This window comes from Lissotriton helveticus, chromosome 3_1 (assembly GCF_964261635.1).
Source record: "Lissotriton helveticus chromosome 3_1, aLisHel1.1, whole genome shotgun sequence".
NCBI classification, from domain to species: Eukaryota; Metazoa; Chordata; class Amphibia; order Caudata; family Salamandridae; genus Lissotriton; species Lissotriton helveticus.
Window position 1 is genome coordinate 812,794,483 of NC_136061.1, and position 13,219 is coordinate 812,807,701.

The 13,219-nt window shown below is 44.4% G+C and overlaps 1 protein-coding gene across 1 annotated transcript in view; it reads left to right on the forward strand.

Annotated features, from left to right (window-relative positions):
• The first annotated feature begins 882 nt into the window (after positions 1 to 882).
• VWCE (von Willebrand factor C and EGF domains) overlaps positions 883 to 13,219 on the forward strand; it is a 584,388-nt gene continuing 572,051 nt past the window's right edge. Inside the window, exon 1 of the mRNA XM_078681086.1 lies at positions 883 to 1,168. Within this exon, the coding sequence (XP_078537212.1) occupies positions 1,059 to 1,168 (110 nt within the window). The 5' untranslated portion in view covers positions 883 to 1,058. The remainder of the gene's footprint in view (positions 1,169 to 13,219) is intronic.

A 13,219-nucleotide genomic window follows, 5' to 3' on the forward strand; every position in this document is an offset into this window, starting at 1 on the left:
TTCCTCGTTGTGAGCAGCATCTATTCCTCATTGCTGGGGGCTTCTATTCACATACCTTGTATGTTGCATATATTCCTCACTGCAGGCAGCCTCTATTTCTCATTGGTGGTCACTTCTATCCCTCATAGCTGGTCACCTCTATTCCCCATATCCTGTGGTCTCTAGAAGCCAATTCTGTGGCTCCAGAGGCCTCTCTACCCCACAACTGGTGGCCCCTGTTCCTCGAAACCATATGTCTCTCTCTTGCTCAGAGCCCATGACTTCTCTTCCTAATAACCCACTGGCTCTGTTCCCCAAAGCCAGGGAGCACTCTTCCCCATAGACAGGGGGCCCTCTTCCCCATAGTCACTGGAATCTTTTGCCCTCTAGAACTCACAGTGTTGTCCTCTGCCAGTCAATCCATTAGCTTCTCTTATCCATTTCCTGGAACCTCTCCAACACAGAGGCAGCGACCTCTCTTCTCCATTGCCAGGGAGCCCTCTTCCCCATAGACAGGGAGCCCTCTTCCCCATAGACAGGGGGCCCTCTTCCCCATAGTCACTGGAATCTTTTGCCCTCTAGAACTCACGGTGTTATCCTCTGCCACTCAGGCTATTAGCTTCTCTTACCCATTTCCGGGAACCTCTCCAACACAGAGGCAGCGACCTCTCTTCTCCATTGTCAGTAGAATTTCTTCCACTACACTTCCAGACTCTTCTTTATAGGTGGCAGCCTCTTTGCCTTCCTTCCCCATAGTAAGAGGCCTTCCTCCCTCAGAGGCGGTGCCCTCTTTCTTACCTATAGTCAGTGGTCCGTGCTCCTCACAGCCAGGGGACTCTTTAGCCGGCACGCTCTCTCTACGTCACAGACGGCAGCCTCTCTGGCCTACAGCTGGGGGTCGCATAAGGAGACGGCAACGGGGTCCCTGGAGGGTGAGTGGAGCCGAAGTCTCTGAAAGAAGGCACTACCGGAGTCCCGGCGGCGCAGGACCTCGAGGGGCAGCACAGCCGTAGTCCCCAGCAGGGGAGCACAGCAGAGCACCGCGCCAAGGAGGCAGAGCCGGGGTCCCAGCAGTTGTCATGCTGTGGGAGTCCGTGCTGCAGGTTTCCTGTTTGTTTCTGTGCACCGGCCTGACCCAGGGGAGAATCTACAGCCCGAGGAAGAAGCCAGCCGGCACCGCACTGCAGAGGTAAGGACACTTCACACCCTTAATCCTTCTTGGCAGAGTGCAGGGTTGCTTCCGAAGAGCCAGATATGTTTAGAAGAGCTGCCTCCTGTCTCTAGGGTAGGTGGGCCCCCCTTTCCAAGAATAGTCCGTGAAAAGAGCACCCCTACTTCTCCCTCCCAGCCATGCATGCACTCCCCACAGCATTTCATCGCATTAAGGTACAGTGCCGGCCAGCTGATTGATACCAGACTCCATGTACCAACTAGTGTAAAACAACGTCAGGAGATTTACACCTCTGCTTGTACATCCTTTGATACTTTTTTGTGTGAAATTTACAAAACAGGCTCAGCTGCATCACTGGAAAGCTGCGAGTGTGATGTGATATACTCCACAGGCACAAAGCAGTGGAGAAAAGCAGCTGACGTGCTAATGCACATTTAAAAAAACATTTTGTATTTTGTTTCTCCATGGGGACAGGGCTCTCAAGTTCCCTTGGTCCAGGTGTGAGTAGCCCTTTGCTGGAGAAAAGCTCCAACCTTTTCCAGGATGGGAAAGGCTCAGATAGGAGTTCGTGAATGCTGACAGATTCACAAGTGTGTGGGTGTTCACAAATTTACAAGGCAAACAACGCCTTAAACTGCCCACTCAACACCTCTTCCGGGGGGGATACTACTGTGCAACTCTCCACGCTATTAGCAGAGAATTGAACAGCAGTGGTATCATTTCTATCTGTCAAAACATATGTTTATGTTTGAAAATAACTGTGTGAATCAGGTTCTAAGCGCTTGGAGCCTAAAGGCAAGTGCAGGAAGAACCTCAGTGATGAGGGAGAGGCAAACCTCTGCATCATAGCACCCCACAATTCAACACAGCATACTCACAGGAATGTCATCGGAAAAAAAGCCCCAGTTTACATGAAATTGCCCCCACAAACACCAAGAATTGCTGCAATTTGATCTGTGCCACATAATATTGTCCACATGATGTTTCCATCATTGACACATCACTTATTGTCCATGAGTTTAACAGGGTAGCGTTGGCGGTTTAGTATTGCTGTACATACCACAAAGTATTTGTCGCACAATCTATGTTGTTAGAGTATTTTGACTGTGGTTTGGTATTGAAGTGGTCAGCCGCTGGCCCCGGTCTTGCATTGTCTCTCTGTAGCTCCTAGATAATCACATTAAAGCTGTAAAAAAGCACTCCTAGCTAAGCACCAGGCTCGGTACAAACTTCTCACTAGCATGCTTGGAGTCGTACATTGCACATCACCTTCCTTTCTCCCCTAGATATGAGGAGTTTCTACAGGAATATAAATTACTGCACCCTCTTCCCATTGTAAATCTGCGTATAGGGCCATTTTCCAACCAGAAATCTCAGTGGTTAGTGGTCAGTCTGGAGTCTGCCTCTGCCTCTTTCCTAAAGGATCCTATTGAAGCCTAGTGATGCTCTACCCTGTATTCGCCATTGTGTGACAGAATGTTGTATGACAGATCATCGAAGTCAAAAATATTGTCTGACATAAATATTGTGTCCTAAAAAAAGTTTATCAAAATTTCCCCACACTGGGTGTACATTTTCAGTTTCAGGCAATATATCCTGGTACCGCAGTTGCTCCACCAGATGTTCATCGTGACCTATTCTCCACTTATTGAATATTCTTGAACTCTTACATACGATACCCTCTAGGACATGGCACTTTTGCTGTAGAGCTGTTCCTCTCTAAAATATGTTGTAGCTATACCCCGCAATCTTATCCAACTACAAACTGCAATGTAAACAACACTCACTGCTGTAAAGGCAAACCTAATTTGTGGCAATTCTTGCAGTCCGTGCAATCAAATAACAGTTCTTTTCTGAATCCCTATGTAAAGTGCTCTTTTGGGATTATGTCAGTGTGATGGAAAAAAATTAAATGAAGGCCAATGCAGGAAAAGTGTCAAGAAAGCTAGGAAGGTTGCTTCAAAGCTGTGTCTCGTTCCATAGAAGCAGAGCTTTAAGTGGGTCGGGTCCTGCCAATGCTCAGCACTGGCAGTTCTAAAAAGCAGGTGTTTAGACAGGCCCCTACTAGGCTCTCCATTTTTGCCCTCAAACTCGGGGTGAAAAAAAACCTTAACTCTGCAGTAGTGCCACCCTTCACTGCCTTTGAACTAACCTCAAAGAGACTCGTTATAGTTCTTTCAGTCTCATCATTTCAGAACTGAAGCATTTTCAATGTTCTATACAACGAAGCTGTAGTTGTTTCTTATTTATCTTAGGCAACTTAGAACCTTTGATAAATCCAATAGTTCTAGCTTGTTGTAGGTGTAATGTTACTTGTTGTATTCTGTAAGTGGATGCAATGACAGGAGCAGCAAATACCAGTCGGGTAGGGCACTATGCTAAGTACAGATTTGTAGCTTAAGTGTTTTTAAACCACGCGCTTAATTACTTTGGCCTTGCCCCTTGGAGGCCCCGCCCCTCTCGTTTTCTCATTCCACTTAACGCCCTGCATAGAAGTAACTCATATACCATGTCAGGTGGGAGCACAGCGAGGGAGCCAGTTCCCAGGTCCACCAGAGATTTTCTGTGCGGTGATGGCACAGGGTGGAATTGAAAGTGCCTGTCCAGAAGTAGGGCAACAAGGGAGAAGGGATAAATCCTGGTCTGATGTGCCACATGGATGGAGTGACAGACACTGTCCACTGAGAAGGAAAGATATCGCTCCAGAGGCAGTCCAGTGAGAGAGGGATATCTGTTTAGACGCAGCAAAGTTGGAATTGAGATGCCTACTAGAATCGAGATCCATTATTGTAGTGAGAACCTGTGTCTCGAGGGATAAATGAAGGGAGTGAGATCTGAGCCCCCTGACATTGTATCACAATGTCCTACCTCCTACCTGCTCTCTGACCACCTCCTGTTCCTCCCCCTCTAAGGTTTCAGCCCAAGACAAAGTGCACTAATTTGAGGTTATCTCAGGTCACACGTACTACTTCAATACTGCACAGCACACTTGGTCCTCCCTATCCTATATGTATAACACTGCTTTCTAACCTCCTCCTGTGCATTCCCCCCCTTAAAGGTTCATCCCAAGTTAAAGTGCACCAATTGAGGTTATCTCAGGACTCACGTACTACCTCAATACTGCACAGCACACTTGGACCTCCGAACCTATATGTATAGCACTGCTCTACTATATGACTCTTGCGAAAAACTGCTGTGGTTCAACCCAAGACAGCGTGCACTAATCAAGGCGATCTTAGGACTTACGTACTACCTCAATACGGCACAGCACACTTGGACTTCCGAACCAATATGTATAACAAGAAAAATGGCTCTATTATATGACTCCTGCGGGAAAAAAACGCTGTAAAGCGCTCCAATACCCCCGGGTCTGGCCAACTCCTTAAAATAATAAATAAATAAATCTGGTGTCCAGAGAGATAGCAAAAGTAGAGTGGGAGACCCTCTGTTAGTTGGAGATACAGAAAGGGAGCGATTTTCTCTGTCCATAGGGGGCACAATAAGGGAGTGAGGTCCCCTGTTTTGAAGGGCACAGTGAGACAAAGAGGTCTCCAGCACAGGCCCAGTGCTGAGAAGGTGAAGGTCTCCTGTCAGAGGAAAGATGGGCTGAAGGGGTAACATGTCTTGTTCAGAGGCAAGACAAGGAGGGACATTCTCTGCACAGTTAAGGATTGCAGTCATGTTCCCAGATCTGTTCAGATAAGTGAAACGGAATGGATCTGCCTTTTTTCAGGGAGGTGTTTGGTAATAGTTGTGTGACTGTATAGGAAGTAAATCCAATAATGGAACAGTATCTTGAGCTGCCACAATATGGAAGCTGGAGTGCCTCTTTCACTAGCAGAGTTAAGCTACACTTCAAATAAGATTGTCATGAAGTTTGTACTGTAAGTGGTGAACTTAAAAGGCACACAGCAAAATAATGCATAATAAATACCTTTGACAAAGGAGAAATATTTGTTGTTATAGCTGGAATTTGTTAAGAAAACCTATGTGCGTTTTTTGGATATGCCCATTCCCAACAGAAACACATGGTCCACGACACTTCCAGTAACAGAAATGAACGGCCCTATTTGTGTAGGCAGTGGTGTGAGGGCCGTGCAGGGGCCCCCAGTGATGTGCATTAATGACGCTGAGGCGGGAACACAGATTGACAGTGAGGCCTGACAGGACTCATTGTAAGCCCCGGAGCTCTGTGTGCAGAACGAGGCGAAGGTTCGAGTTATTATGTGTTGTTTATCTGGAAACGACCGTAATCTCTCCCAGCTGTTGCGCCCCTCCTCTGCAGACCATCACAGAGCGCGGAGCATGCAGAGGGCAAGCCATCCCAGGCTACGGACGGGCAAACGAGGGGCTTCGGGCCCAGCGGAGAGGCTGAGAAGGGGAGTCCACCTGCTGAGCGCGGACTGACTCCTCAAAGAGACGTGACCCGTGTTTCTGGCTCAACCTCCCCTTAACACCCCCGCCCACCTTGGGAACGTTCAATAGAGAGAGATTTCCTGGAGGCCAAGTGTCAGTGTTGATGTCTAAATGGAGGTAAAAGTCAGCCCACAGTATATATTTATTTAACATTCTTCGTCTTGTACGTGCCGGCCCCCATCTGTACCCTCCTTTGTACCGGGAAACACTGTTCTGGGCCCACTAAAATTACTTCGAACCCAATTGTTATTATTATTTTTTTTTAAATGTACTCCCGTGGACCTTCGCACATATTTGGAGTACCTTTACCTTCCCAAGTTAACGTATTTTGAATCCCCAAATAATTCTAGGAGTATTCATAGAAACATGCACGTCATAGATTGCCACGAGTTCGCACAAGCATAAATATTTCCCCATAGGGGAACGAAGTGAGTGCACTTATGTGTGTGGAAATTTAACTTATCAATGTTTTTCCACTTAAGAGTTGCTTTCTTTACTGAGTTTCTCAAACTGACATTGTAAACTCTGTGTCAAGTTAAGTGGAGTGCCAATACACTTTTAGATTCTTTAAATTAAGTTTGTGTGATGTTTAGAGAACACTGGGTAGCAAAGTCTTCTTTTGATAATCGTGTTTAGTTTCCCGTTGCCATGTGGGTGCTACATTTCAAGAGCATGAAATCCTGCTGTAGCTGCTGATTACTGTTGCACACATAGGACACGTTACTGATAACCTGAAAGTGTGCTGGGATTGGTTAGTACACTATTCTAATTGAAGACCACGTATAAATTGTATGCTCATATGGCTCCTTGTGAGTTGGTCCGCTTGCTTCCAGCATTACTTTTGAGTTAACAATTTAATGCAGTGTGGATGCTGAGATCTTTCAAGTACACGCAGCGGGTCTTTAATTAGCATATCGTGTTGGACCTCCTGTGGGTTTCTGGAAAAATATTGTGTGTACAAAATATCTTGTCAAGAATATCGAGGACAAAATTATAGTGAAGGTAAGTTTCTAAAGGTAAGCAAAGTTTTACTATGTATAACTACACACACATGTACTGTGATAATATATATATATATATATATATATATATATATATATATATATATATATATATATATATATTAATTTTGGCCAGCTCTGCTCCGCTCCTTCCCTGAAAGTCTCGGGTAGATTCGTCAAGCGGGGGCCGAGAAAAAAGGGGGTCCCAAAACATGTTTTCCCCATGTTAATTCCCATAGGACCTTTAGACACGGCTACAGCCCGAACCGCTGAACGGAATTACACCAAACTTGGCAAAATGGTAGAGTCTGGTACGCAGATCACGCTTTTGGTTAAATAGTGTAAATCCCTCCAGTAGTGCCTGAGAACATTAAAGTCGAAATCAATTATATATCTATCAGCGCGCACCGTGCGTGCACCTTGCCGTGCACGAGCTTCATGCTGATTGGCTGCCACTGTCTATCAACACTCCAAAACAGAAATGGATGGCAGCCATCTTGTGCCTCAGTAGACTGAGGCACAAGAAAGCAGAAAAAAAAGTGTAGAACTTAAAAAGGGGGCAGGGTAGAAGCACCCTGACCCCCTAGGCTTGCTCAGGGGGTCCCCCAGGGACCCCTAAGGTGAAAAAAACAACAACAAAAACCGAAAAATCGCGGGGTGCGCGAACAGTGCGCGCACCCCATAATTCCCCCACCCCAATTTTTTTTTTTTGCCTTGGGGGTCCTTGTGGGAACCCCTGAGCAGGCCTAGGGTGTCAGGGTGCTTCTACCCTGCCCCCTTTTTGAGTTCTAAAACTTCTCGAGCACAAGCTGCATGCTCATTGGCTTTCAACACTTCAAACCAGGAAGTGTTGGCAGCCATCTTGTGCTCGGTAGACCGAGGCACAAGAAAGCAGAAAATACAAACGTGTAGAACACAAAAAGGGGGCAGGGTAGAAGCACCCTGACCCCCTAGGCGTGCTCATGGGCTCCCACAAGGACCCCCAAGGCCAAAAATGTTTTTTTTAAAAACCCCGGCATGTTTATTTTAAAATTACCCCCCAGGGGGACCGAATTGTGGGGGCATAGTGATAAAGAAGTGTGGGGGGTGCCCAACCCCCCCACACTGCCCCGGAGACCGCCGCCCTCCGGGGCAAAGCAACGCAGCCCCCTGGCGATACTGGATGCTCCTGGTGGGCTAGTTGCCTCCCAGGGACCCCCAGTATGCAAGGGGAATTAGTTCCCCTTCTGCAAACGCGCCTGTGGGCTGCGCTGCAGAGAGGTGTAAAAAAGGGTGTGGACTCATTACACCTCTCTGCAATGCAGCCCCCTTGGGAATACTGGAGGTTCCTGGTGGGCTAGTTGGCCCCCAGGGACCCCCAGTATGCAAGCGGAATTAGTTCCCCCTCTGCAAACGCGTCAGGGGGCTGCGTTGCAGAGAGGTGTACAAACATTTTTTATCAATTTATATTAAAAATATGTAATGTAATTTAAAAAATAATATATCTAAAAATAAAAAATGTATAATAATATAGTAAATCAGTATAAAAAAATAACAATTATTACATTAAAATTTTTTAATTTACAAAACCATTGAAATTCACTGAAAAAACCATAGGTTACAGCCACGTTATAGTTGGGAATTAGCATTTAAAAAACCTTTGAAATTCACTGGAAAAAAACGTAGGTTTTACACACGTTATAGTTAGGAATTAGCATTTAAAAAACCTTTGAAATTCACTGAAAAAACCATAGGTTGGAAACATGTTATAGTTAGCTGGACATTTCACTCATATAAAACCATTGAAATTCCCCCGTTATAGTTAGTTCAGCTAACTATAACTCGCGCGCCCGCAATGCACTGCTGATGACGTCACATATTACATCACTCATGACATGGTCAGTGATATCACTCATGACATCACTGAGACATCTCAAATGACATCACTGATGACATCATCCTTGTGGAAGAGTGGCAGATCTTCTCTCACCCTAATATAACTTTTATTACACACATTCAAAAATAGAAAATAACATTTTCAATACAATAGACATACCAATGCCACTTACAACACACCTATTTAGTAATTCCAAGATCTATACACTCATCCACTCATTAATCAACAGACATATACAGTCACTCATACATGTACTCACTCATCATATGTACTCATACACTGATACATCCTGATCATCCTGTTACACACCGACACTCATCCATAGAGTTACTCACACATAACTCATATGTACTAGTTTAAAACATATGTACTTACTCACAAATACACTATTAAAACAGTCATTCATTCACTAACACACCCATCTATACACTCAACCACCCATTCAGAAAAAAAAAAAATTACCTATATAGCTACTCACCACACACACTCATCCACCCATACAGTCCTGCACTTATGCTGCCTTCAACACATACAAGCAGTAAGTCACTCATTCATGCATCTATGCACTACGTAAGACCTCCCAACGAAGCATACAGACACTACAAACACTCAGACACTCCTACTCATAATCAAACAAACAATAACCTATATAGACACTCATGTATCACTCATATAGCTACTCACCAACACATGCAGCCACTTATACAGAAAGTGAGAGACTGATACAGAAATATATATATTTAAACATTACTCACTAACCCATGTATTCATTAAGATACACTTAATCAGTCAGTTATACAATCTATTTTTCACCAAAAAAGCAGCCATTTATACACTTATATACCCATTTCTTCTTCCATCAACCTTTAGATATACATATATAAAACATATTTAATTTTCAGAAAAACACCCATTCACTGGATGATTTCATCAGTGATGTCATCAGTGATGTCATTTGAGATGTCATCAGTGATGTCACGAGTGATGTCACTGACCATGTCATGAGTGATGTAATATGTGACGTCATCAGCAGTGCATTGCGGGCGCGCGAGTAATAGTTAGCTGAACTAACTATAACGGGGGAATTTCAATGGTTTTATATGAGTGAAATGTCCAGCTAACTATAACATGTTTCCAACCTACGGTTTTTTCAGTGAATATATATATATATATATATATATATATATATATATAGATATATCTTCAAGGTATAGTAAATCTATACTTAGCTATTAGCACTTACATTCTCGATAGATTGGTCCTCTATATTTTTGACATAATATTCTGTCCACGGAATATTTTTTTCCCAATATTCCATTTGGGATCACCTGCTATGATGTCAGTTGATTGAAAGTAGGCATTGTGGTGAGTGCCTTACTGAGATTGGCGCTCCCACTCAGAAAAATCCTGGAGTGCTAGTAGCTGTAAGGAGCTGCAGCACTCTCTTTTATATTTTACAAAATGTGGAATTAGAAGTAGCCCCTAGGGATCAAAGTGAAGATGTAGTTATGAAAGTGAAGCTTTCCCTTCAGTGTTATATGTATCTCAACAATTAATGCCTAGAGCTACCTCAGAGCCTTTAGAATACGTGTTTTTATTCAGAAATTCATGGCCAGAGCATCCCAGGGCCTCTACATACTTATGAGTCCAAATATAACAGCAAGAACATTTTGCTATAGTTCACAGTATCTGAGGGGCAAACTATGAGTACGGCGATCCTGGAACTGCCGTACCCGTGGATTGCAGTCTGACCGCCACCTTCGCGTCAGGCTGTTGGATTTCACCCACCTCGACCCACACCACAGAAGCGAGGATGGCCCCAATCCTCTGCCCCTATTCGGAACGCAGCACGCCCATTATTCCACAGCGTGACAGCGGACCGAACAAGGAGAGAAGGTGGGAAAAAACAAAAGAAAGAGAATATCCAAGACTCTCTCTGCGTTTTCAGCTAGGCGGACCCTGTTGTCTTGGGCATATAGATCTTCTAACCTGCAGCAGTGTGAGAGAAGAGACAAAGAAAACAGACTTATAACCCAATTCTCAGTGTCCTCTCACCTGAAACCTCCACAGTATACACATAACAATGCCCAACACAACCCAATTCCCCTCCTTACTTGTGTAACACAGATGAAGCTTCTGTAAGAGTCTTGTTGTAAATCCAAAAAGGGGAAACAGAACTCACTCTGTTCCTAATCAAATATTCCCACTCCAAGGTAATCAGGGAAAAAAGTCAAAAGACTAAAAAAAAACCTCAGTTTGCTATTAACAGCAAAATCGCTGTATATACATAGCATTCAACCTAACTTGTGGCCACAAACTTTAACGCTTTCCTCAAAAAACGCTAGAAGCAATATGCTTCGTGAAAACGTCCAAAGTTTCACACAACGAGGTGAACGGGTTATACATAACCCGGAAATCAACTCTTCCGTGTGTATTCTTATAATACACCGACCTTGCACTCAAACGGACGTTACCAAAAGGAAAAAGTTATTGTCCCAATCCTTTTCTGACAAGAATCCAGTAGACTCCAAATTAAATCCAACGAGCCACACAGACTGCAAGGGGTCTGCCGATCCCAACTCCAGGAAGCAGAACGAAGCCTCGTTCTGCTTGGCAAAGCTCCAAAGCGTCTTGAATAGATCCAAACGGGGAAACACGAACAAAGGGAGGAATGCAAGCTCCCAGGACACGACCTGGCTAGGAAAACCAACCAGGCTAGAAACCAAGCACCGAGTACCGGTGCTGGCTTCCAGATAAGGCAAATGAGTAAGGAGGGGCAAAAGAAAAAAGGGGAGGAGGCTACCACTACAGGGAAACAGAGAGAGGACACCGAAAATACCACAAGAGAGTAATAGAAAAGAAAAAGAAACACACTAATGCAGAAGAAAAGGACAAGAAAAAAGGCAGCTAACTCAGCTAATTCCCAACAGTACCTCCCCTCAAAGGCCTCCCAACTGGACGTGGTTTTGTCGGATGTCGTAGATGAAACAATCTAATTAAGCGAGGAGAATGTACCCCTGTAGCTGGTTCCCACGTACGTTCTTCTGGAGGATACCCCTTCCAATCGATCAAATACAATAACCTCCCTCTTCTTCTCTTCGAGTCAAGGATGGCATTAACCTCGAATTCTTCCACACCATCAATCAACAAAGAAGGAGGAGGGGGCAAAGTCTGGTCGGTATCCCTATAAGGCTTCAATAATCAGGTATGAAACACCGGATGAATGCGATATTCATCAGGCAACTCCAATCTCATTGCCACAGGGTTTATCACTTTCACTATAGGAAACGGACCCACAAAACGAGGATGCAATTTCCTTGAGCCTTCCATCCTTAGATTTTTTGTGGACAACCAGACACGATCTCCGACACCATAAAGTGGAGCTGGAACCCTATGTCTATCAGCCTGTCTTTTCATGTCATCTTTAGCCTTCACCAGATGTTCCTGAGCTATACCCCAAATCTTTCCCAAGGTTACTCCCCATGAATCGACAGCTGGTACATGCCCTGAGGGTTGAATAGGAATGGCCTTTGGATGAAATCCCATGGAACAGTAAAAGGGGGACATTCCAACAGCTGAATGAATGCTGTTATTATATGCGAATTCAGCAAGAGGAAGAGCTAACACCCAATTGCAAGTCAAGGAAGTCAATAAACATCGCAAATATTGCTCCATTGTTTGGTTAATCCTCTCGGTTTGACCGTCAGACTGGGGATGATAAGCAGAAGACAGGCATATTTTCATTTGTAACGCCCCACACAACTCAGTCCAAAAATGTGAAACAAACTGAGCCCCCCTATCGGTCACAATGGCAGATGGCAAACCATGAAGTCTCACTATCGATGTTACAAAGATTAAGGCCATTTCCTTAGCAGTTGGCAGTTTAGATAAGGGAATAAAGTGGGCCATTTTTGTAAATGAATCAACCACTACAAGGATCACAGTGCAACCTGATACTAGCGGTAAATCAGTGACAAAGTCCATGCTAATAGTGTGCCATGGAGCAGGAGGTATAGGTAAAGGCTGCAACAGACCAGACGGGCTGGAATGAGATGGCTTACTCACAGCACATACTGGACAAGAAGCCACAAACTGTTGAACATCGTGTGACACGGACTCCCACCAAAACCAACGTAAACAAAAGTCTCTGGTTTTATTCATTCCTGGGTGACCTACTAGGGCTGATGAATGACACCACTTCAACACTGTTTCCTGTAATTCAGAAGGAATGTACAATTGGGTTTCATGATACAACAACCCATCTTTCACAGAAAACAAAGGCTGGGATTCCCAAGGGTTTAGATCTATATCCTTCAATTTTTTTCTTTACTGATGCCAAAAAATCGTCCATAGAGGTACTACCTACAATCTTATCTGGTGATATAAAAGACCCCAAATCCTTTTCTGCCCCCCACTCAACCTGTTTCAATTGTATTCGGGACAAAGCATCTGATTTCAATTGCTGTGCTGCAGGTCTATAGGTAATCATGAAATCATATTCATTGAAGAAGGAGACCCACCGCATCTGTCTAGGGGTCAAGGCACGAGCAGATCTAAAGAATTCAAGATTCTTATGATCAGTAAAGATGGTAATAGAATGGCGGGCTCCCCACAAATGATGTCTCCATTCTTCAAAAGATAACTTAATAGCCAGTAATTCTCGTTCTGCTACCGTATAGTTTCTTTCAGCTGGTAATAAAGTCTTCGAAAAGAAAGCTATAGGATGCATAAACCCAGTTTCTCCATCTCTCTGAGACAACACTCCCCCTACTGCTC